Genomic DNA, 26,022 nt, shown 5'->3' on the forward strand with positions numbered 1-26,022 from the left:
TTTTCGGCACTTCTTCGTTATTCCCCACACATCCAGAAGTGATCACCATGAAACCAATAAATGATTCCCATGAACATGTGAAATTTTATAGACGTCAAAATGAATTGTTTTTCGCGTTGGGGTGGGATAGACGGATATTAGGGTTGAGGAGAGGGGAGATATTAGGGTTGGGGGAGAGGGGGATGTTAGGGTTAGGGGAGGTGGGATATTAGGGTTAGGGGAGGTGGGATATTAGGGTTGGGGGAGGTGGGATATTAGGGTTAGGGGTTAGGTTAGGGTTATGATTAGGGTTAGGGGAGGTGGGATATTAGGGTTGGGGGAGGTGGGATATTAGGGGTTAGGTTAGGGTTAGGGGAGGTGGGATATTAGGGTTAGGGGACGTGAATATTAGGGTTGAGGGAGAGGGTGATGTTAGGGGAGGCGGGATTTAGGGTTGGAGAGAGGGGGATGTTAGGAGAGGGGTGATATTAGGGTTGGAGAAGAGGGTTAGGGACATGATATCCCACCGCCCCTAACCCTAATCATAACCCTAATATCCCACCTCCCCTAACCCTAACATCCCCCTCTCCCCCAACCCTAATATCTCCCCTCTCCTCAACCCTAATATCCCCCTCACGTAACCCTAATATCCCCCTCTCCCCCAACCCTAATATCTCCCCTCTCCTCAACCCTAATATCCGTCTATCCCACCCCAACGCGAAAAACAATTCATTTTGACGTTTATAAATTTTTCTGTTTATGTTCATGGGGAAACATTTATTGGTGTCATGGGGATCATTTTTTCGATGTGTGGGGAATAACGAAGAAGTGCCCATTTTTCTTGATTGTTTTTTTTCTGTACCCTTTTAGTTGTTTTAAAATGCTTTGCTTTTTTGCGTCATGTGAATTTTAATTTGTCTTGTAAGATGTAAATAGACATTCAAACTTGAACAAGCTCTCAATTTGATTTGAAAATTATATAACGAAGTGATCCCATAACTATATCATTGCCTTTGTTGAAACATTAAATTACTGACTCCATCAATCTTGATCAATATGTTTTACAAACAGTTGAAAATGTCTACTTACACTTACACATGCATCACGTGTCACGTGACGTTTCCGCACGCGGAAATGCAAAGGCAGCATTACAAAACCGATTGGCATCGGTACAACTTGAAGAGAAAAGTAGTCGGAATGCCGCCCGTAACTGCCACCACATTCCAAGACAAAGTGAAAGAGCACAAGGTCACTTCCGACAACGACAAAGAAGCGGAAGGTATCTCCGGATTCTGTTGCAAGCTCTGTCAGAAACGATTCGGCTCTCACAAGGCTTTCGAAAATCACCGCAATTCCAAAAAACATCGCGCTCGAGAGACCAGCCATCTTCAAAATATCGAAGAGAACATGTCTAGAGATGGCGATGGAATAAGGGAAAAAGGTGACGTCTTAATCGAAGATGAGATCAAAGTTCAGAAGATGTTAGCCGATGCCAAAGCAGACATGGAGAAACCGAAAATAATCAGGAGCGCAGACACAAAGACAGCTAGAGCGTTCGCGTCTGGAGATAATCCGCGGATGCAATGGTTCAAAAAGCAAGCGAAAGCTTTAGAAGAGACGGAAGATAATGAAGATGGATGGGAAGACATGGAGGAAGACGGCACAGATGAGGAAGCAGAAATGGTGGAAGACGCAACAGAAGTTGATGAGGATGCTGACGTTGAATCTTTATCATCCGAAGCCATATCCTCAACCAGCCAACGACACATACCTGTCAACGAGTGTCTGTTCTGTTTTAAAAACTCAAAAACCATGGAATCAAATATCATCCACATGTCTAAGAAACACGGATTCTTTGTGCCCGACCTGAATTTTGTAATAGACTTGGACGGCCTCTTGAATTACCTCGGAGAAAAGGTTGGCGTCGGTAACGTGTGCTTGTGGTGCAACGAAAAAGGGAAAGCTTTTTACAGCATGTCTGCTGCCGCGAAGCATATGAGAGACAAGGGGCATTGTAACCTTCTTTTTGGAGGCGATGCTGCTTTGGAGTATGCCGATTTCTATGATTTTGGAGAGATGAACGATGATGATATGGATTTTGAAGACGATGAAACGACTGAAATGCCTTCTGGAGAAGAATCTCAAGAACTTGAATTGGTATTACCTTCTGGAGCGTCAATCGGGCATCGCGCATTGATGAAGTATTACAAGCAGAAGTTTCCTACTGTCGACAGAAGCTCTACGAAAAAACAGAGGACCTTGACGAGGCTTTTATCGCGGTACAGAGCTCTAGGCTGGCATGGAGGAGTCCATTCGCCCAATAACCAGATGCAGAAAGACCTCGCTTTCTTGAAGCACAAAAAGACCAAATATCAGCTGAAACTGTCTGTTAATAACAACAAGACTATGATGAAGCACTACAGGAGCCAGATTTTGATGTAGATATATTTGCGACTATGTGTCACTTCATTTCCGTGAAACACCAATACATGCGAATGATGCGATTAGAAATATAGCCGTGTTCCTTTATATGTCTCCAGAAATCAGCTAGGTACTTAGTCAAATCAGATCAAGATATATCCACTTACAATACACATTATTTAATGGTACCCGCCTGAAAGCAAGTCAGTTTGCTCCACTGTCAGATGTCAAGTGTTCTCTACTTACTGTGTGGTCTGGCGTCAATATCTGACTCGATCTACCAATACTACGACTGTGCTTGCAATAATATTCGTTTCAATATCTCAATTTGTCACTGGTCAAAAGCGTTGTATTCAACTTCAAAAATCTCACGGAGTACGTACAATTTTCTATAGGGATGTAAAATTATATGAAATAGCTTAAAATGCCACTGGAATATGATTTCTAATTTGCATTATAAAGGATCATAATAAATGGCAAAAATTCTGGCTAAGATTGTTCAACGATACATCAATTCATGAAAAACTGAAAGTATGGGTGGGCAGCATTGAAATAACAAGTAGAAATTTGATCGACTAACAGCGAAAGTTTACATTTTGTTTGCACTGCGTGTATAGACACACCATTGATTTGCAGCTGCGTCAGATTTCTTAGTCAACCCAAATACGCAAATAATTCTGAGCAACAAAGCAGTGACACTTCCATTCAACAATTATACTCATGAATAATATACCGGTATTCATACTGAAATAAACCGGAATGTGTTCGGCTGACACTCGTCAGGAGTTATGGTCAGCAGCTAGTAGTGTTGGCAAGAACATTGTATATCAACAATTGTATCATCGAATATGACGTCACGATTGTTGATATAGAATGTTCTTTCCATTTTTCCACTAGTTGCTGGCGAGCGTCAGCCGAAAATATTTTCGTGTATTTCAAATGCATTGAATATACTACTCAATTGTATATTGAAGTTCTGCACCTCCAAGAAGCTCTTCAGATTATACTCTACATCTGCAATATCAGAACATATACGATATCATGCCTTCAAGAAAATTTGTGTCGGTAAAAATTTAACAAGCATACAGAAACTTTGCAATTGTTCATTAGTAAAGCATAGTCACGGCGATCACACTAGCCAACTTTTGACATACTTGGCAGACAACTCCCGAGCGACCTTCAAGTCCTCGGGATCTTCCGGATGATCCGGGTACATGATCGCACAATGTGCTGAGCTCGGAGCATATAAAGCATGAAACGTTGGATTCACATCATACTGTAGACTCGGTGTGTGGTCCGGATGAGGCAAATAGGACATGGCATGCCACGGGTCCACCCCGCCGTTGAATAGACAGGCGTTGGATACTTCTTCCGCAATCTTTTTCGCGCCATAATTCGCGTTTGACTCGCTTATGCCGTCTTTGATATTCTCAGGCGAGAACTGCGGTCCAAATATTTTGTCGCACATATCAAGAAATAAGTCTAACGAAAATCCTCGGAAAGGTTGTTTCGAACTGTCGGTCGTCTGGAACCAGCCGAATTCGGTGCAAGTCTGGAAAGGTGTTGAATTTTCTTGGCTATCCAACTTGAAATCAAACTATTTTTAAAGATACCTGAAAGGTCCATGTCCTTCCAGCATCAAATATAGGATTTCTCATTTTCTTGATGAAATTTTTATAACTAGAGTCGACGCACTCGCCATTGCCATTACGAATGCTTCTGTATCGTCTGGACAGCTGAAATATCAAAATGTATATGTTCTCAATCAGAATTTATGACAAGGATGTTGATGCATACCACTCTCTTTCGGCGATAAAAGCTTCCAAATAAAGACGGTATGGTCGCATATCGAGCAACCTCATCGCCAACACTTTCATCAGTCATGTGTCTGCAAACAGCTTGTATTGTCACATTTCCTCCTGCAAACATATAATGAATGTAGTGTCGACTGTTTATAGCTAGTCTAGTGTGATCCATACCAGTAGGTAAAATTAAACACCTGTGTATGATTGAACAGTTGTAAAACATGAAAAGTTCATTTTATGTATTGCAAAGGATGATTTCTTCAATCAGATTTAAAGTACTAACCTGTCGCGCCTTCAAATGCTCTGTTGTCTCGATTGTATTGCACTGTTTCGGCTATTGGGTCGTAAATTGTACTTTGGAAGTATTCATCGTCACCTTCCTCTAGTGGCTGGCAAAGGTTAAACGTTTTCTGAAGTTCCTTACGGCCATCAGCAGACTTCAACATCTGCTCCACTTTGTTTGTAGCCACGGTGATACTTTGGACGCAATCTCGTCCACCAAAATTCGTTAAAGACCTGGATATGGATACAGTAATTTGACTTGAGAAAGATTATCATTGGTCGACACGATTTGATAGACTATAATATACCATCACCATCATCATCATCATTGGTTTATTAGCAATTTTATCAGTTCAATACACCACAAAAATGCGATACAATGAAAAGATAGGAAGGCGTCGAAGCGACTTGGAGTAGTCTATGGAATCAGACACCCAACTTGGCCTAGGCGATGTAAAGAGGAGGCATGCACACTAAATGAAAAGTAAAAAAGATAGTATAAAAAAAGCAAGCAACAAGAAATGGATGGCATGTCATGAAAGGCAAGATCGATAGGTCAGTCGTGTTCCGGTAATCTTGAGGGTGGACTAATATTCATTTAGTAGTAATTGCTTGTATTTCGACTTGAATGTGGACATGCTCGTCGACAGTCGGATGGCCGGCGGGATACTGTTCCCCACATCGGGTCCGGCATATTCGATGGAGCGATGATCTTTTCGGTCGATCATATGATATTTGGACGACGTGAAAGCGCGTGTGTTGTACTTGTGCGCTTTTGATTCCGAAGTAAAAAAGTCACTGAAATATTCGGGACAACGACCGCAGTGGAACTGATACATAAACTTGGCGATTTCTAGTTTCCGCATATCATCTATGTTTAGGACACCGAATCTCTTCCGCAGTCAATCTATCAATCTAGATATCCCAGATACCGATGTATTAAGAAACATTTATATATAAACATTGTCGCCTGTTATTCAACAGTATGGAAGGGCAACATAACAAGGACACAATGAGAATTGAGTACCCAACGTTTTGTTTTGATAAAATAGGGTGTATGTTGTAGTTGTACATACCACTCCCCACTAAGTGCAGATTTGCAGACAGCAAACAAAAATAACAAGTTGCATAAAACAAAGGAGATTAGCGAATAGTTAGAGTACGGTAACCATAAATAACAGTATATCAAGTATACCAATTGCTATGAAACACCTATCAAAACCAATACCATGATGTTTTTAATTGCCCTCATTAAACACACCAATGACAAATGTATGCCAACTACTCACCTGTTAACGACTTCGTTGTATTCAAAAAAATTCATTTTTGCCAGAAGTGGAGCACTGGCTGACATTGCCCCTAAATTGCATAACAAATATCCTATTACAGCTCATGAGCTAAAAATATGTTCATTACTTGCCTCGTATTAGTGTAGGATATTTCAATCTCATCCAAAGTGACAAGGATCCCGGATACGATCCCCCAAAAGTCACCCAGTCACTAATGCCCGTTTCAGCTGTCTTGTTTTGAATAAACCTTGCAAGGTCAGCAAGCGCTTGTTCACTCGATAGGTATCGCAAATTCTCAACTGATGTATCATTTGTCGGTTTACTTTCTCCATAGAATCTATGATGTAGATAATGCATGTTAGTCATATTTTCCAAGCATTTGCTCTCCAAGATATAGAAACCTGTGCTCCACAATGAAGACCATTGCTCCCACATCTTTGGCGATTTCTATCCAATGACCTTTGGTGAGCCATGCTGGGCTTTCAGGACCCTCACCTCCAATCTGGATGAAAGCTGGGCCACCCGATTTATAATATTCGTCGGAGGCGAAATACCTTTGCTTCCAGGTATTATGGTCCTGTAAAATATGCCAACAGTGTCAGTGACGAAATTTCACGATTGAAACTGTGTTCTCTTACTTCATAGTTGAAGTGATCAAGTCGTTGAGTATACCATTCCTCTTGTGCCGAAACACAGGATATGATACAGATTACAGACACCAAATACTTCATCTTCACTGGATTAAATTGGATGAATCTTAAAGCCTGTTATAAAAGATTACATTGATTTGTCTTTTAATTATGTCACTTCAAAACATAACGTTACAAGGCACTGAAACAAAATCACCTTGTTGAAGAATGTTACTTAATTAGTTCGATAGTTCGTTTGTTAGTTAATTTTATTTTTATTTATTAATAGTTATCGAGTGTGAAAATTGCTCCTGTCCTGGGTGGCTCGGCTCTGAAGACTTTGTCATATCGAGCCTCCCGTCTACCTTGCAAGTCGCATTTCACTGTTACATTTTTGTAGTGTAATGTTGGTATGTAATACGCATGAAGATTCTCTCTGTGACTGTGTGTGTGTGTGATAGGCCTCTGTTAGTGTTAATTAGGTTAAATGCACACATGCACATTGCACATGCCACTATAAGATGCTATATATCCTTATATATGCCTAAATATTATTGTGGTGTATTGACCTGATAAAAATTCCTAATAAACCAATGATGATGATAATTTATACCGTAGTACGTTAAATCTTAAACTGACATATTGCAATTTAACTACGTTAGAAATGCCAATACGCCCACGATGCGCTACGTCTAGCTCTTGAGAACTACTCGATTAAGTCACGAGTTCATCAAACATTTTCCTGTGTCAGAAAAACACATCAAAATTGCAGCTATAGCAGAATCTTGCCACTGGACTGTGACAACAGATAATCACGGCTGGTTTCGAGGGGAATCCCGGTCACATGATTGCTGCATTTGTTTTGCAACGCTTGAGCAACCTCGGGCTGCCAGTAAAATTTGTGTTAGCCGTTTGCTGGTACTGCGTGCTGGGACGTGATGTCTGATTCACGCCTTGTGTCTTATATATTGTCTTTTTCCGTCATATTCCACCACGTTAGTTGCAGAAATGTCTTAGTTATCGTAGCAGATGATTACGGATTTGAATCGGGCACGTATAATAATACAGTTATTTCTACACCGAACATTGATGGGTTAGCAAAAAGAGGAGTCGTCTATAAGAATGCCTACACCGTCGTTAGTAGTTGCTCCCCTAGCCGTTCCGCGATTCTCACCGGATTACCTCCGCATCAAAACGGAATGTACGGACTGCATAATGGTTACCATGACTTCAATTCATTTGCCAAGGTAAGAAGTTTGCCGTACATCCTGAAGAATAGTGGCGTGAGAACTGGAATTATTGGGAAAAAGCATGTGGGTCCAGAAGAAGCTTATCCATTTGATTACGCGGAAACAGAAGAAAACAACTCAATCATGCAAGTTGGCCGAAACATAACGCGTATCAAAGAGTTGACTCATGAGTTTTTGTCACAAAATAATACCGATCCTTTCTTTTTGTACATTGGTTTCCATGACCCTCATCGATGTGGTCACACTAATCCGCAGTATGGCGTGTTTTGTGAGAAGTTTGGAAATGGTGACCCTGGCATGGGTGTGATGCCAGACTGGAAGCCAGCTTATTACCGACCGCAAGATGTTATCGTTCCTGGTTTTGTTCAAGACACACCTGCTTCAAGAATGGATTTGTCAGCACAGTACACAACAATATCGCGGCTAGACCAAGGAGTTGGATTAGTACTAAAAGAGCTTGAAATATCTGGGCATGCGGATGACACGTTGATTATATTTACCTCGGACAATGGTATTCCTTTTCCTAACGGTCGGACCAATCTCTATGAATCTGGAGCTAAAGAGCCTTTCATCCTGTCGAATCCAAGTAACAAGAATACCTGGGGCTCTGAGTCTAACATGCTAGCAAGTACTCTCGATATTACACCAACAGTTTTAGACTGGTGGCAGATTCCATATCCGCAGTATAAATTATTTGGTAGACAAGTCGATCTGGAGGGACAATCGCTATTGTCTGATGCGCTACAAGATGCCTTTGTGTATGGCAGTCACAGCCTTCATGAGGTGACAATGTATTATCCCATGCGATCTATAAGAGATCACTCATTTAGGCTTATCCATAATCTCAACTACATGATGCCGTTTCCAATAGATCAGGACTTCTATCTATCTCCGTCATTTCAAGACCTGCTCAACCGCACTCGTTCTGGTGAGGACACGCACTGGTTCAAAAGTTTGAAAGAATACTATTACCGTCCAGAATGGGAGCTGTATGATTTGAAAAATGACCCGCTGGAAATGAATAATCTAGCTTACATGAACGAATATGCCGATCTCGTGAAAAAATATAAGTTTTCACAGATGCAATGGTTGAATGTGACGCACGATCCATGGATCTGTTCTCCTGGCGGTGTCTTGGAGGATGCGGGAAGTTACAAACAGCATCCCGTGTGCATGTCGATGCAGAATGGACTCTGAGAATGATGTCTTCATTTTATTAAAGTGCAATGATGGTGGTATTGAATATTGGTGCTTATCAGAACCTATTTTATACTTGCCCTTGAACTGTATAGCATTTTCATATTGACTTTTTTCACTCTGGTTTTTAATGCATTATCATATTTTAGCTTTCTTATTTTCCAGATGGTGGGCTATTGATAATAATAACAGATAGCTACAGCACACTTTCGTAAACTTTGAAGTAACTCAAGACAATTCCAAGGAAGCTTTGTCATAAAGAATCCGAAATCCAAATCCAAGTACTTTTGAGATGATACATTGATTTCTTCAAACTCCCAATAGCAAATAGCGCATATTAGCCTCCTGATACTGCAGTCATGTGGCATTTGGGTCACCGAGACCCGTAGTGGCCCCTCCAAATTTTCAACTTGGGCATTTTAACTTCGCTCGTTTTCATACTTCCCAACATATATTCGTGACGTAATTATTATTCCATACCCCCAATTTTCATCCCTGCTACGCCTACAGAGACCACCCCACATGGAAATGCTACTTGCTACTTGATATGGTGCTTTAGAACAGTGCTTTTCGACCTTTTTTTGGTGTGGTGCTCACTTGAAGTTGTTGCGACGAGTAGTGCGTGGTTGATAACGTCATATTTCAGAGGCTAGTTACTGAACAAGGTACTGGTGCACCCAATGCATAATTTAATACACAATATGGTGCACCGTACACATCGGTTGAATAGCACTGGTTTCGATCTTCTGAATTTATCTATAACCTGAGTGATTTGTGTTGGCGTTGATTTTCGTGAGCAAGGATCAAAAGGTCACTATTATCCCGACATAACGTTACGCGGCATTTTTAGCGTGATAGTTAATATTTAACTTTCAAATCATGGAACATAATCAGTACTGGCTGCTGCATTTACGATTCTTATGTACTGCTGACTATATAACAGACTTTATAGTATAGTATAGTATAGTAGAGTGTACGGTTTCTAGTAAAGTACAATAATTATGAGTGTACCGCTCAATCAAGAAGTAGACTCGGACGACTGCTTGAAGGAATACAAGTATGTCTTTCAAAGAGACTTGCTGAGAGGAAAAGTCGCGTTCGTAACAGGCGGCGGGTCGGGTATAGGTTTCCGTATCGTCGAAATATTAATGAGACACGGGTGCGATACAGCGATCGCCAGCAGGAGGCTCGATCGAGTGCAGACTGCCGCTAAAAAGTTGGAACAGGCCACCGGCCGCAAGTGTCTTGCCATTAAAGCGGACGTGCGCAATGCGGCCGAGGTTGAACAAGCGGTGGATGATATCCTTCGACGGTACGGACGTATCGATATACTAGTCAACTCGGCTGCTGGCAATTTTCTATGCGACGCTGAAAACTTGTCGTACAATGCCTTCAAAACTGTGATCGAGATCGACACGATCGGTACCTTCAACACCAGCAAGGCAGTGTATCAAAAGTATTTCAAAAAGAACGGTGGTAACATCATCAATATTACCGCCACGTTGGCGTACAGAGGCGACGCGTTGCAAGTGCACGCAGGCTCGGCGAAGGCCGCGATCGACGCGATGACCCGGCATTTGGCGGTGGAATGGGGCCCGGACGGCGTTAGAGTTAATAATATAGCCCCGGGTCCTATCAAGGGCACGGAAGGCATGCGAAGACTCGGTGGGAAAAGCCCGGTCGCGGAGATGATGTATTCGTCAATCCCTTTGAAGCGCGGAGGACAGAAATGCGAAATCGCGGAAGCCGTGGTGTATCTGTCCAGCGATGCGTCGTCTTACGTAACCGGCACCGTTCACATTGTTGACGGTGGTAGTTGGTTGACAGCGTTTAATGACTTCTCCATGCGCAAACAATTTTTGCAGTCGAAGATGTGAGGGCTGTTCTAGTTGATTACATTTTTGACATCGAACCTCGTTCACCCTGCCGATATGCTCGAATTAATATTTTTTGCAATGCTTCCGTGTTTGCATTGCGATCGCGGTGTTTTGCAGTCGTTTTAGTGCTGTTAATTTTATTTGAAATTAAACCCGCTCCTTTTAAATAATCAAATTTTACTCTACAAATAAATATCTATTTACATGACCTGACAGCTATGCTCGTGAAATATGCCAGATATCTCGCTGAGCCAGTATGAAAGAAAATATGGGTCGTGGAGGTTACCATGTTGAATGTAAAACCGCTAAAAATAACACGCATCTAGCAGAGGTACTATTCGGCGGCAGACATTTCGGTGCTTGGACACTGGACACGGAAGGTACGACCAATCTATACCTCGGCCATTTTTGACCAAGATTTATCGCCGTCATTCATTTTGAGAGCGAACTTTGCGGATTCGCATATGTTAGCCAAAACTCTGTGTGTGCTGTGCTGATCTGGCGCCGAGATGAAGTTGCGAGAGAGAGCGTTTTTTTTACATCCAACCAAAATACATAAAAACAGACGGCAATGACGATGGTACAGAAAATATGCATACACCTGATCAGACTAGTTGACCCTCACGATCGATACGACCGTGAAGGTCAACTAGTCTGATCACACCTGCATCAAACAGTCTGGCTGTATAAAGTGTTAACTTGAAAAAGGAAAAGAAAAAAAATTAAACGATGGTGCCTCATGTAGTCTATATACTCAGGGCCGTAACAGAACTTCATCAGCCAAAAACGTGGGCCCCCCATGTGACGATAAACCGAACTTCTGGGCCCCCCAGACCCCCCTCAGGATATACGCTCTTCCCCGCTACTTATCTTCTACATTTACAGAGTCGGCTCTTCTCGCCTAAACGCTCGTTCGTGTTACATAGAGCGTTCGTGTTTTTTTAGTCAACCGACCACAAAGTAGGGGAAATGTACCATTTTTTGAGAATTCTCCTTCGGTTTTGCAAGTCTGAAAATTCTGAAAAAGTGTCCTCTTTTCAGATTTCCAAAATATGGTAACCCTATACTATACCATATATACCAGTGGTCGGGAACCTATGGCTCGCGAGCCATATATGGCTCTTTTGGGTATAAGATATGGCTCTTTTCCAAATATTTATTTTTGTACTGAATTGATCAATATTGCAGCAACTTGTTAGTACATTTTAATCACGGCCAGATAATTATTCTCGTGGCAGTATAAACATGTCTGTTAGAGGTAAATCCTCAAATTTAAGTTACTATCGCGCCGGCGACCAATATCAATCGCGAATTCGATGCACCCGATTCGCAATCTTAGATTGCACAATACGTTGATTGATCAAAGAGAATAGCAGACATGCCGACGCCCATATGACAACGCAGTTTTCAAATACACATTGTCTTCCTGATCTACGGCGCGAAATGAACTGCCTGTAGACGTAGAATTCACAATTACAAACTCGAATTACAAACAACGCCATAGCTATCCACGTTCTTGATTGCTAAGTAGCTCTGTAGTATCGGCGATAAAATGTAGGCGAGATATCGCAACGCTATGTGTTACCGCCGAATACTTTGAGAATTGAAAAGTCGATCAGTATTTAGATTTTTGGAATCGTTAAAGCTACACTCGATTAATATCAGTTATAACAAATTCTAAACTATTTACGATGAATTGCGTTATCAATGATGACTTGGCCCGTCTGTGCCTTAGCTGTCGTTTCGCGCTTTAATTTCGAATAATAAATATGCAAATTGTGTCATTTCGGGAGAAAAATGTTCAAAATCTTGTCGTTCATGAACATCGATAGAAAATACCAATAGTAATTGAAGGTTTCACAATTTTCGTTCACTCATCATCCTGACGAACGCGGAGGTACTGCACTGCCTTACTTGCCTTCCCTGATCCGACGTCACTGATGTATCATAGCTTAGAGTAGGTAGGTAATTAGCCATATATACTGCTGTAGTGACCATGCTCGACTCCACGTATGCATGTGATCACTGGTTTTCGCGTTTAAAAGGTTCATCACCACGAACCTACGTTCTCGTAACTCAGGTTTCGCGTGCTTAAATAAGGCAACCAGCATGATTAGAACGAGTTTTTAAAGAGACGTGGTGCACACGACGAATCCAATGTAATGAGTTCGAATTACTGCTATCGCGACGTCACGAATTGTCGATTGTGACGTAACAGGTGATTGACATGTATGGCTCTTTGAGAGTTAAAAGGTAAAAAATAAGGCCGATATGGCTCTGCGGACAAAAAAGGTTCCCGACCCCTGATATATACTATAGTTACTATATACGCACCCGTAGGTTGTGCAGTGTACATGCGCTGTGCACTCCGCCTAGACCAGGGGCTCTCAAACAGTGGGCTCTGGCCCACTGGTGAGCCACAGAGCTGTTTCGAAAATTGTAGATTTAGTGAAAATTTAGTTATATTTGTTATGTTATTCGCTCAATACATACATTCATATTATCGAATTATACGTAGCATACGTCAAGCTTTTCAACCGACTCTCATAAGACTTTTAAACTGTTCGTCATGCGTTTCCAAATCCTAATTCTTGAAATAATGCAATCAGCGCACGTGATTAGCGGTTATCCTCACCTCACAAACGATGTTATGTCAATAAGCAATGAAAGATATGGTCGAAGGCCGTCATTTCAACAAGATTTGGAGCACCAAATATTTGCTTACTGAAGTCAGCCGTGAACCGGTCTTTTTAGTTTATGGTGAGTACCGAGCAAGGAGTATATAATAGGGTGGAGTGAAAAATGAAAATTTTGAATTTCAATAAAGGGTCTTGATATGTGGTGCCAAATGGTAAACAAATAAATTCTATCATAATTTTGGGTTCGTACACCCTCTAGTGGTCGTGCAATTTCACTGAACGAGCCAAAAACAACTAATTTCGCCATATCTTGATCATCACTTACACTAGAAAGTCAGTTTTGGGCTTAAAAGATGCAGAAGCAAAATGTTCCTATCTCACTTCCATAGAACTTGCTCTTAAAAATGAACAGAAAAAAAGTTACAAGCAAATTTCTGATTTTATAGGTAAAATTAAGCACTGAAGCAGTGGGTAGGATGTCAAAAGCGTGTAGTGATTGATCTTATGACTGAGCAACATACCCTATCAATTAGAACTACTTTTCAAAGCTTGCTGAAACAAATGAAACCCCCTACAAGCATAAATAGGGCTCGGGCATCGAATAGAGACTGCAAAAACTGTATTTAAAACAGCGTACATTGGTAGTGCAGCGTCGCGATATCGGTAAGTTTATAACAACGGCCCTCATGAGATTTCTTACCAAAATGCTGTCGTAGGGTTTGTATCATATTTGTCACAAAGCTCCTGAATGAAAGCACAAAAATTAAAAATACACATTCAAAACAAAAACATCAATTCTATACTGGAAACAGAAGATTTTTGTAGCAGTATCACATGAGTATCAGTGTGCACGAACATTAAAATCATGTTTAGTATTGAAAGATTTCATCTGCTTTCAAGACTTCAGTTTTTGTCTGATGAGGCTATCGCTACGTTCAAATCCTGACATATGGGTACGGGGTAGATGCTTCAGTAACCACGTTTTAATGTATTTCCACTGCCTGGTTGTGGCAAGGATGACTGAGCCGTAAAGGTGATGATCTTAGGTTTTCCACCTCGACATCTGACAAGGTCGAAATTGCATGCGTCTGTTCAATATCTTTGTGGTTTAAGTTGACAATTTGGTGGAAAGATTAAGCCTTGATGTTGATAACTGGAATTTGGAAGAAACTGATGCTCAATGTCGCTGTTTTTAGGTTTAATGTCATTTATATATATCTTCCTTCAAATTCATAATTGGAATTTGGTACGGCGTGGCTGTTCTGCGCATAGCAGTAATCTTGTTAACTGTAAATCTTCGGACGTTTCCCTCCTCGTCACCAAAGCATTCCCAGCAAAACATTTTCTGGATGTTCTAAATGAGCATTTCTTCGTAGCAAAGATAGTGCAAGATAGTGAATTCGGGTATCAGTCAGCTTTGTGACACGGGAAACTATATTGTGGAAATTTTTAGCACCATCAACAATGGATTTGTGCATTTTTATTTGAAACCATGACGGAAAATAGACCTCCATGCAGAATTGAGCAAGACAGCTCGGATTTCTCGATGGACGAATCTGGCCCACATGGTACTTTGAAATTTGAGACGTGAGAGTCAACCATATTGAATGAACGATGGGCCCAGCCTCTACATATTTCAGATCTGGTTCCAATTGACGACTTTGAAGGAGGGTATATAAATGAAACCAAACCCTAAAGCAGAAACATTGACACCAGCATCAGATTCTTCCAAATTCCAGTTATTAGCATGAAGGCTTAATCTTTCCACCAAATTGTCAACTTAAACCTCAAAAATATTGAACAGCCGCCTGCATCGCAATCAAGACCTTGTCTGATCACGAGCTGGGAAACCTATGATCATCGCCATTAAGGCTCAGTTATCCTTGCCACAACCAGGCAGTGGATAGACATATGACAGTGGTGACATAAGCATCTGCTCGATGTTTCAGGATTTAAACGTAGAGATGGCCTCATCAGACAAAAACTGAAGTCTTGAAAGCAGATGAAATATTTCGATACTAAACATGACTTTATTGTTTGTGCACACTGATACTCATGTGATACTGCTACCAAAAATTTCTGTTTCCAGTATAGAATTGATGTTTGTGTTTTGAATGTGTATTTTCAATGTTTGTGCTTTCATTCAGGAGCTTTGTGACAAATATGTTACAAACCCTACCACAGCATTTTGGTAAGAAATCTCATGAGGGCCGTTGTTACAAACTTACCGATATCGTGACGCTGCACTACCAATGGACGCTGTTTTAAATACAGTTTTAGCAGTCTCTATTCGATGCCCGAGACCTATTTATGCTTGGAGGGGGTTTCATTCGTTTGAGCAAGCTTTGAAAAGTAGTTCTAATTGATAGGGTATGTTGCTAAGTCATAAGATCAATCACTACACGCTTTTGACATCCTACCCACTGCTTCAGTGCTTAATTTTACCTATAAAATCAGAAATTTGCTTGTAACTTTTTTTCTGTTCATTTTTAAGGGTAAGTTCTATGGAAGTGAGATAGAAACATGTTGCTTCTGCATCTTTTAAGCCCAAAACTGACTTTCTATTGTAAGTGATGATCCAGATATGCCGAAATTAGCTGTTTTTGGCTCGTTCGGTGAAATTGCACGACCACTAGAGGGTGTACGAACCCAAAATTATGATATAATTTATTTGTTTACTATTTGGCACCACATATCAAGACCCTTTTTTGAAATTCAAAAATTTTTATTTTTCACTCCACCCTAGTATATAATTTGAGGCTAAGGGTGAAAGATCATGCGGTGAATACACATATTCTCCCGATACGTACCTGCTAGCGAAGCTACCAAAACAACAAGACTATTTTACCAAGCCACACAGGGCTAGGGACACAGCCTAATATTAACGTACCCTCTCAGCAACATATGTGTTAGTTAACAATGTAAAATAGGGTCTATAGCAGGGCCGGCCAACCCGTGGCCCGCGAGAAGGTTCTGAGTGGCCCGCGACGTAATTTCCGAAATTAGTAATATTATCAAAACTGGATTACACAAATTGTGAACTTGCAAGGTCAACCAAAAATTTGATTAGTCTGGCCGCAACACTTCAGATGTGATGACAAAAGTATCAGTTCCGACGCATTGGCAGATCCATGAGCCAGTCACATGTTGGTAGATCTTCGCACACTACAATAAAGTAGAATAATTTGCGATAGATTTATCAAAAGTAAAAATTTTCTGCACGCTTCGCGCAACATTTTATCACTCAATTTCTTGCTTTTATATTGTTACCCCTTTCTGAAAATGAAAGAACGCCTGATGTATCAGATTGAGTCTAACTATCAGATTGAGTCGAACTATATTCGCGATTACGAGACGAAGTGTCGTTCAACATATACGACCTTGCGACTATGCGACTATGAAACATAGGTACAAAATGATTGACGCATGTTGGTCGAAGCTTTTGATATCGATATGTCCAGGTGCGCCGAATAGTCCATTCTTTGCAAACTGAGCCCAGCGATATACAGCAGGCTCGCAATATAGTCAAGTGACAATATTATTGACCTATGAACTTCCAAAAATTTTCGCGCTTCGCGCGGCTAGTGGCCCGCCCAATAGTTCGTCAATAAAATGTGGCCCTTTGGCTTAAAAGGTTGGCTACCCCTGGTCTACACGCTTCGCGCAACATGTTGTCACTCGATTTCTTGCTTTTAATATTCTTGCCCCTTTGTGAAAATGAAAGAACGCCTGTATCAGATTGAATCTAACTATATTCGCGATTACGAGACAGAGTGTCGTTTAACATATGCGACTTTGCGTTTGCACTCGCAGAAAGACCCTCGACTATGAAACCTAGGCACAAAATGAGTGACGCATGTTGGTCGAAACTTTCGATATCGATATGTCCAGACGCCAATAGCCCAGTCCTTGCAAACTGAGCCCAGCGATACTCAGCAGTCCGGGATATAGTCAGGTGACAATATAATTGACCTGTGAACTTCAAAAAATTTTCGCGCTTCGCGCGGCTAGTGGCCCGCGCAACAGTTCGCCAATCGAATGTGGCCCTTTGGCTGAGAAGGTTGGCCAGCCCTGGTCTATAGTTTTTGTCTCGGCCCTCCAACGTAATATTTTCTGCTTCACATTTGGCCTGTCAGGAAAAATAATTATACGCATCCCTGATTTAAAGTGTGAATGAAGTTATGGGTCGTGGCGATTACTCCATATGTATGAGCGCTAAAAATACTATGTAGGTACCGGAGAGTTGCTGAAAGTAGTCATCGTCGATACTGACGTCGTAAATTTCTAGTCAGATATACCAGTAGAGATTTTCAATTGAGAAAAATCTAAGTATTGAAGGTCAGTCTATTTGAAGCGCGCTACTTCGTTAGCCTACTGACTGTGACCGCCTCTGGCGGCAGTGAAGGTATTCGAAGGTGACCGAACTCGCACTATCGTTCTGGGTTTGCGCAATGCGAACCGTACCGAGCCAGCGTTCACTCCCGACCACGGTATAGAATTGATTACAATATTTTATACAAGGATATATATAATATATATATAAGATATCTGTACGCATAATTTTACAAATGCACAAAGCAAATGCCAGTACTAGCGAACTCATTACGTTTCTCGTGTATCATTGGCATTTATCATGTGTGTACCAAATGTCGCGATCACAATTGTGTAAAGTAGGCCTATCCAATCCAGTCCCCGCAATAAATAGTGCTCAGTCGGCTTGTCAAGAGAGGGAAGACAACTGAACATGTTGCAATCGTTCGTGTTACATTCCGACTACACATATCATTTCATATTGAGCGAAAGTCTCTAAAACCATATTTGTAATTTGTGATTTGATTTTCGTTAACGCAACACTTCACGAAGAAATGCAGTCAATAAGCGGCTACTCGGTGAGGATGCTTGCGCGAGGAATTCCCGATATGTGCAGTTTCACTTTGACGCACGCCATTGGCGTCGATATTAGTGAAGCTCCCCGTATCCTGCGAATCTTGCGACTCCATTGATTGTTTTGGCTGTTCAAGACAAAAACGTCATGGATTTCCCGGGATTCGAACCGCCCACTAGAAGACCTGCAATGAGAAATATCAGCTCAGCTCATTATGAAGTTTTTATCTAATCAATACACCACAAGATTGCGATGCAATAGAAAGATAGGAAGGCAAATGGCACCAAGGACTTTCGTATTATCGATTTCTATAGTCTTTGCGCCTTCTGCTGTTCTAATTTCAATACATGATGCTAATCACAGTCAAAGCCACAAAGTTGAGTGGTGTCGAGAAAAGAAAAAAAATTGATGAAAATAAAATTAGAGTCACTGTATAGTCCTGGTCAAGGTATAGGTCTATAAACTCTGTACCGATGCTCCGATTACAAAGATATTCGAACAAAGTCCTGCCTTATATCCTGCCTACCTTTCAGTAATGTATCCACCGATGGCGTGGATTTCTCCATTAAATTCTGTTGCATGCTGCGCACATCTATTTCCCGGAAAACTCTCTCCGTAAATCCATCTTTCACTGTCCATGTCCAGACGAAATTCTTCAACGCTGTCAAGGATACCAATGTCGCCGGAGCCGCCGAGAACGAATATTCTATTTCTCGTGGAATCCGGCGTGGCGGCATGCAAAAATCGCGGTGTAGCCAGAGGGGCGACTTCAATCCATGTATCGGTAGAACAGTCCAAACAAAATACGTTTCCCACGAGATTCTTACAGCAAAATATAAAATTTAATTTCGACGTGTGCGCTACGACGTCTGATGGTGGTAGGGACGTGTTAGGAGAGAGAGATATGGTATTCTTTTTCGCCTGCACCATCGAGATGCTTTGACGACGGAGATGCGATACGGCCTTTATAGTAAGGTCATCTAGTCTAGAGTACCCCCGTTTTTTTCTCCTCCATGCTATCCGTGACTGCTGAGCGCCTAACAGGATAGATGCGGATACCAGTTTTTGAGTCTTTGGTCTGACCCGGTCGGTGATCGAACCCACGACCTACCGATCGGCGAGAAGCCGGACGCACAACCATTACACTATCTCGCTCGGTATAATCGGATATAATCAATGTAACTATATTTGGATATCCTGCTGGTATAAGTTGTGGAATTTGGGATGAGCATTGCTCGATTATATCCTTTATTCTACACCATATATATATATTTATGAGTTTATAGTCAATTTATACCATTACACTGCGACGTCTGATTCAATCGATGTCATATTATGCTATTACGGTTTCAAATGTCATTCCAATCAAATCAGTTGTTGATGTGGAAAAGAAATGTGCCCTACTTTTTGAGCTGTTTTTCCTCCTGTTGAGTATATCATATCTTTATAAGATGCTGTAGCGTGTCCATAAACTGCCATAGGCATGGGTGTGGCCTCACACCAACTGTTATCGTCGATTTCGTACTTATAGACGCTACTCACTACCTCCCCATCGGCTAACGTTTTCCCTCCTAGATTAAAAGAATAAACAACCGATGTTAAATATATCGTAACTATGCACTGGCCTATGCTTAACTACAACCATGCGAAAGCCATGTCGTCGATATAGGCCTACTGCTATCCATATGGGAATGCGAGAACAGAATGCTGACTTAAGTCATTCGGACTCTCGAAGAGGCATCTTCAAATGTGCAATCTATCGCAAATATACTGAAAGTTCTTAGACAACTAAATTGCAAGACTTGAGTATGAGTATTCAGTAGCCTACACTTACAAAATTAATCCAATATAATTTGAGAGAAGTTGTTCTACCAGTCAACTAGCTTTCTATAGAAACTCTATTCTAGCCGAGAACTATAGCGTATTCGTTTCATATTCCACATAGACATAAGTGTCAATATCGTTCACGAACCCATAACGTAGAGATAGCCGCATCCGTCTCCGCAAGCCGCCATACATCGTGGCGTGGGCATTGATGCACAAGACAGCCATGTAAGCGTGCCGATTTCCAAACGGAACAGCTTGGTTCTCACCTTCAGCGGTGTAGATCTCTCTATTTCCAGGCCTATGGGTGTATAATATTATTTGGATGGTTGTACTAGAACACGGATGAAATTTTATATTACAACCTCCCAGCAGAAAGACAGACCCGTCCTCGGTGGCGTGAGCTTCTGGATTCTTCATCATCGGAATATCTGGCGACCATCCGAACCGGCAAGTCTGCCCGTCTTTCACTTGGGCTTCTGGTCTTTCAACTAAACAACCGTAATATTCGGATCTTCCGTCCGGGTTCAAGGCAAAAGTTCTTCGTCCGTTCGAGAATAGCAACAACTCTCTTGTATTCATCCCAGCTCGCGGTGTAATATTGAGGGGAATTTTCACAGCCTTCTCAACCCCCTGGATGGGCAGCAGATAAAAAGGAATACCGCTGCTGGTCTCGCTGTCGCCATCCAATCTCTTCGTGCCTCCTTCATTGATCTTTTTGGACATTATGTAGGACTTTGCACCATCGATTTGTATTCGCACAAGAGGATGCTCCAACACCATACCTTCCTGCATATTGCAGAGAGAATCCATAACAATTTTACAGATATAGAATTATACATGATAAAAGATACACACTAACAAAATTGTTCTCGCACCTCTAGAATGCATTTATCAATAAATTCCTCCTTGATAAGGGCAAAGCGAATGTGTGAGAGAACTTCTGCGGTGAATTTACTTCTGCCATTGAGATCGGATACTAGCCATGATAGTGCGGCTTCGTACACGATTTCTTCACTTGTTATCTACATTAGTAAAAAGTAAACGTGTGATAATGAAATCTAATAAGAACAAAATGCATTTCCTCGTCCCTATCCCAAATGTCCATTACAGGTAGCATGTGTAGAGCTGATGAGCACAAACACTTGGCTGCTAGAATCCCAATCGAATACTGATTTAAAATATGACTCTACTACTGTGAGTTGCACTCAGGAGACTATAGATATTATTTCACAAACCAGTCCTATTGTTTTATGGCCTATAGCACCAACGAAATTGTGCAACCTCGATATGCTATATGTATGTGCGTCTGCGTACAAAACACACAATACGTTGCACGCTGTGACACTGGGTCAGGTGGGTATAGTTTAGGGTTACCATACGTTCTCTTTGTCCTATTTTTTGACTTTTTTGAAAGTGACCTCAGAGGACGCCCTAATGTCCTCTTTTTTGAGAATTTTGTATAAATATAGGGTAAAATTGGAGCGGGATACAGCAAATCAGCACTGAAGTAACGCTGCGGCGGGTATTTCTGGAGCGGGGACGTGAAGTTGACCTGTTTTTAGTCAACCAACCATTAAGTGGGAAATATTTGCCATTTTTCAGGATTTTCCTCCGTTTGTGCAAGTCTAAAACTTTTGAAAAAGTGTCCTCTTTTCAGACTTCCAAAATATGGTAACCCTTAGTATAGTTAAAAATGCGACCACTTGAAAGATGGTGACTATAATGACACTTAGCATTGTTGAGCTTATATTCTCTTTGAAAATGTACCAAGTGCTTTTTAACATAAAAAATACCTTACGGTTCTGAGATTAGAATCTGAAATGTTTGGTGTGCATGTCGCTTTGGGGGATTGTGGCGTAAGCCACGAGAGAAACTCAAATACTTGGATTGGACTCAAATCAGTCTGGTATTATAATTTCTATCACACGTATCACCCGTATCCCCAGGCCCAGTAGGGTATAATTAAGGAACTTCGTCTGCCACCGTGCTTTCTCTAAATTATTGAGACAGGAATAACTTTCTCTAAGTCACCCATAAATCGTCCAATCCAATGATATCAATCAGCTCGTGTTTGCTCATTTTCAACCAATCATCTGTCGCCGAAACATCCCGAAACCGTTTACTGATGAACCTTAAAGCTTCGCTTTGAAGCCTGACGCAGCATATACTTCGCGCCAGCTGATACATCGAAACACAGTTGTTGACGTCAACCCGCGTGATCATGTACTCTCTGCTGGTATTGTAAAGACTTGTCATCTGAAAAAATATATCTGTACCACTCAGGGTTGTAATGAGTCGAATCATGACTGGACGCGAGTCCCGATTTTCTGATGAATCGACTTGACTCGAGTCATTTTCTCAAAATACGGAAATGACTCGTCCCGACTCAAGTCATTGCGCATGACTCGAACCAAGTCATATGACTCGAGACTTAGACGGCCAAGGCCGACGTTTCATTGTAATTTCGAAGAATAGTAAAGTAAACCGTATTGGGAGTTCATCTATTGGTATTGGTACTTGAAACGCGACCGGAAACTATTAAAAGTGAGGAAAATTAGTATATTATAAATGCGAACCATTCCATATTACCAAACAGAGTTATAGCATCAGTGGGTTTAACTAGACTTTATCTGGAAACTGAGCAGACTCGGACTCGAACTTCTGCACGATGACTTGGACTCGGACTTGACTCGGTGGCGAATTGACTTGACTGGAGCCAAAACTACAGAAGTGAGATTGACTTGTGACTCGGAGCCTTGTGACTTGGTTACAACCGCCTGCGTACCAATGAGAGAAATATATACACTGCACTCAACTATACCCACAGTTTGAGTGTTGACATGACCTGACCATGACCATGACCAATGAGGCTGTTACTAAAAATAGAAGTTACAGACTACAGAAGTTATCAAGTTTTTCACGTAGGCGAACCTTGACACACTTAATTTTTTTCTGCATGCACAATTTTTTAATTCTAAAAAAGGTTGATTCAGTTGGCAACTAAAACGTTTTATTGTGGAGTCAGAGTTCTGTGAAGTAAATATTGGAAGTCGGAGATGAAGTCGATGTGTTTAAAGTTTCCGGAGTCGCAGTCGGCGGTACAGTGAGCAGCAGACTGGTTTTGATAGCTTTTATTCGTCTTCACGAAGCCTACTAAAGTTAAACTTTGACATTTCAATGCTACGAAAGCTACGGTGTAGCAAAGCAGCATGTGCCACCCGAATTGTTGGAATTTTTGTATATTAATCGCTATTCGTGCTGTATCGACTATATATAGATTATAAAGCAGCAAACTTATGCCCCATGCTGGATTTGACTGTTTGCTGGTTTTGCTGCCGCCTAGAAAATTCGGTAATATGGTAGGCAGTGGTTCTCAAACTTATTTAGACACGCACCCTTTATGATAGTGAAAAATTTCGCGCCCCCTTATCAAGATATCACAAAATGCAAACAGAATGCTAGCAAGGATAGTTTGATTACATGGAAGGTTATGACTGTTGATGAGGGAATTCTCAAATATGACATTCGGACTGTACACAGAGTTCAGTTGACCGCGGCTTCGCGCCCCCGGTCAAATGCTTTCACGCCCCCCCCCCCCAAGTATATGAGAACCACTGTGCTAGAGGTTTTGAAGTGGTCGATGACCCTAAAATATGTTACTATCAGAATGGGGGCATGAATGTGCAGTGAAATTCGTGCGATATCCACACCAGAGAGAGAGAGAGAGAATCTTTATTCGTATACATTACATATCAACATAACACTACAAAAATGTCACAGTGAAATGCGACATGCAAGGTAGACGGGAGGCTCGATATGACAAAGTCTTCAGAGCCGAGCCACCCGGGGCAGGAGCAATTTTCACAGTCGATAACTAATGAAAAAAAAAATTAAAATAAACTAACGAACGAAAGGGAAAATAAGACACAGTATCATGGACCAATTTGAAATACAACGCAAATACAATTTAGCGTAGTTAGAGATAAGAGATTGAAAACATTGTTTTTTAAAAGCACAAGAGTCTAAATTGCGGAGATTAGGTGGCAGCTTATTCCAAACATTGACACCAATAAAACTGATTGAATTTTGCACTAGACTGGTAGAGTGGTGTTGCTCAGACAGAGACAAGTTAGAAGAAAATCTGGTATGATGTTGGTGGGTATCTGAAGGTATCTTGAACAGATTATCAAAATATAGTGGCAGTTCACCAGTATTGTCCTACGTAATACACACTCGATTCTCTATTCCGGTAATTATAGGAGCATGACAGTGCCAAGTAGTATAGATTTGCTTTTACGTATAATAAATCATTGTTGCCAACACTCAATAACTCAAACACATTGAATATTGCCAATATGAGTTCTAAATATTCAAGGTCACCAAACGAAATGAAACAAAGGTTATGATGTTCAAGTAATCAGTCTACCTGAAGAAGACTGCATGACGTCAATAAAGACTGTGCGTTGTCATCCGTCAGGGCGATTCTGCCCGTATATATATAGTCAATAATTGCTTCCAGAGACGGCCGATCAACTCCAGATATTTCGATCTCCCCCTTGCTCTGCTCAATCATACCATGTGAAAACATTGCTCGAAAGTAGGGCGAACTGGATGCCAACATGAACCTGTCACATATGTTAAAGACGACTCGGACTGGTTCGTGGTAAACAGACTTTAATTTCTAAATTAGTAAATTCTATTACACTGCACAGTGGATTGCACAGTGTATAGGCCTACTATATGATTGTACGAACCCCTCGAGTAAACTGTTTGCCACATAGGCTACATACTTATAACAATGAGACAGAATAAAATCAAGTAACAAACTTGTGACAAGGCTCGAGACGTTGTCCATCCACAATAAGAACCACGTCAACAAGAATTTTATCTGAGCGAAGCGCATTTGCATTCGCCATCCCGATCAACTTTCCGTCGTACTGATTCGTTGAACGATCCATCACGGTAAAGTTTACGAAATCGACATATAATAGGTCCAGTTCACGAAATTAATGGGTCCCTCAATCTGCAGTCGCTTTTACTCTACTACAGTACAAATATTTATCGCAGTGTCTGAAGCGTTGCATCGTTTGCCTAAACAACACTTCGTAATTTTGCAGCTGTTGCAGATGAGTATGCGAACTGTACATTCGTGTGATAATGATAATGCTTTCTGAAGCTGAGCTATCCCATGTGATTAGCGAGATTACGCGGGTGAATTTTGATAGCAATCCATCAAAAGAATTGAACTTGAAAGTGATTAATTTATTGATTTGTGGTTTGTATATGTCCACCAATCATTTAGCGAATCCAGCTCAACCTGAGCCATTATATTCAGCTTGCATCATACAGTTGTAGTGTGGGCTATGGCCTAATTGCATTCTTCCATATATTATTTCATCTTTATTTAATGCAGGGGTGGCCAGCCTTTCTGATATTCGCGGCCGCATTTCGATTACTCATTCAGCGCATCCCACGGCCGAATTCCCGGGTATAGTCGTAATGAACTAACTGGACGCCAAATACCCATGTTAAACTATCCGTGTCCATTTTCCGATGAACTCGGGAATAATCTATTTATTCATATCGGCTTACAATACGCACCGAAATCATGAGTGGTCCGGTTATGAATCGTTACTAGGAATCGATATATTCGCGCTAAGCGCGAAAAATAGTTAAGATTCACGAATGAATTTCGCCATTAAAAGTAGTAAACATTTATCTTTTCTCAGCCAATGTGCTCAGATTCACCGGTAGATTTGATGGAAGGGGTGCTTTCAAAAATTTAGGGAAAGTTATAAATTATGATGGATCTTCAGGTCGGGCAATTCTTAGTAGTCACTTTGTTGCATGCTGTTATTTACATCGAAGAAGAACTGTGGCATCGGGCACAAGGTCGAGATGGATGCCATGCAGTTTATGAGACCGCAACTGCATGGTCGTTC

General features: G+C 41.3%; 5 protein-coding genes across 7 annotated transcripts; 3 read left to right on the forward strand and 2 right to left on the reverse strand.

The window, feature by feature from the left end:
* The first annotated feature begins 985 nt into the window (after positions 1-985).
* Positions 986-2,490, forward strand: LOC145433234 (cytoplasmic 60S subunit biogenesis factor ZNF622-like). The gene has a single exon (XM_080310264.1). The coding sequence runs from the start codon at positions 1,036-1,038 to the stop codon at positions 2,419-2,421; it is 1,386 nt and encodes a 461-aa protein (XP_080166390.1). The 5' UTR covers positions 986-1,035; the 3' UTR covers positions 2,422-2,490.
* A 233-nt stretch (positions 2,491-2,723) lies between these two features.
* LOC145433233 (putative serine protease K12H4.7) lies at positions 2,724-6,569 on the reverse strand. Its single transcript, XM_080310263.1, has 8 exons — positions 6,415-6,569; positions 6,178-6,353; positions 5,908-6,113; positions 5,777-5,846; positions 4,489-4,721; positions 4,198-4,319; positions 4,014-4,136; positions 2,724-3,952 (listed from the first exon to the last, which is right to left on the reverse strand). The coding sequence occupies exons 1-8, from the start codon at positions 6,505-6,507 to the stop codon at positions 3,530-3,532; spliced, it is 1,446 nt and encodes a 481-aa protein (XP_080166389.1). The 5' UTR covers positions 6,508-6,569; the 3' UTR covers positions 2,724-3,529.
* A 717-nt stretch (positions 6,570-7,286) lies between these two features.
* Positions 7,287-9,018, forward strand: LOC145433232 (N-sulfoglucosamine sulfohydrolase-like). The gene has a single exon (XM_080310262.1). The coding sequence runs from the start codon at positions 7,344-7,346 to the stop codon at positions 8,850-8,852; it is 1,509 nt and encodes a 502-aa protein (XP_080166388.1). The 5' UTR covers positions 7,287-7,343; the 3' UTR covers positions 8,853-9,018.
* A 793-nt stretch (positions 9,019-9,811) lies between these two features.
* On the forward strand, positions 9,812-10,937 carry LOC145433235 (peroxisomal 2,4-dienoyl-CoA reductase [(3E)-enoyl-CoA-producing]-like). The gene has a single exon (XM_080310265.1). It carries the CDS (start codon positions 9,854-9,856, stop codon positions 10,727-10,729), a length of 876 nt encoding a protein of 291 aa, XP_080166391.1. The 5' UTR covers positions 9,812-9,853; the 3' UTR covers positions 10,730-10,937.
* A 7,174-nt stretch (positions 10,938-18,111) lies between these two features.
* On the reverse strand, positions 18,112-25,309 carry LOC145433237 (kelch-like protein 41). Of its 3 annotated transcripts, XM_080310266.1 has the most exons (9): positions 24,908-25,268; positions 24,507-24,705; positions 22,112-22,336; positions 20,956-21,102; positions 20,443-20,866; positions 20,226-20,378; positions 19,658-19,824; positions 18,780-19,075; positions 18,112-18,437 (listed from the first exon to the last, which is right to left on the reverse strand). In XM_080310266.1, the coding sequence occupies exons 1-9, from the start codon at positions 25,036-25,038 to the stop codon at positions 18,251-18,253; spliced, it is 1,929 nt and encodes a 642-aa protein (XP_080166392.1). In that variant the 5' UTR covers positions 25,039-25,268; the 3' UTR covers positions 18,112-18,250. The 3 variants fall into 3 exon arrangements, with proteins under 3 accessions (XP_080166392.1, XP_080166393.1, XP_080166394.1); XM_080310267.1 differs by lacking the exon at positions 20,956-21,102 and having other exon boundaries at positions 24,908-25,271; XM_080310268.1 differs by lacking the exon at positions 19,658-19,824 and having other exon boundaries at positions 18,247-18,437; positions 20,226-20,866; positions 24,908-25,309.
* Between the last annotated feature and the right edge of the window lie 713 nt (positions 25,310-26,022).

Source organism: Botryllus schlosseri, chromosome 2 (assembly GCF_051294905.1).
Source record: "Botryllus schlosseri isolate E-star chromosome 2, Bs_hap1, whole genome shotgun sequence".
In the NCBI taxonomy this organism is placed as follows: Eukaryota; Metazoa; Chordata; class Ascidiacea; order Stolidobranchia; family Styelidae; genus Botryllus; species Botryllus schlosseri.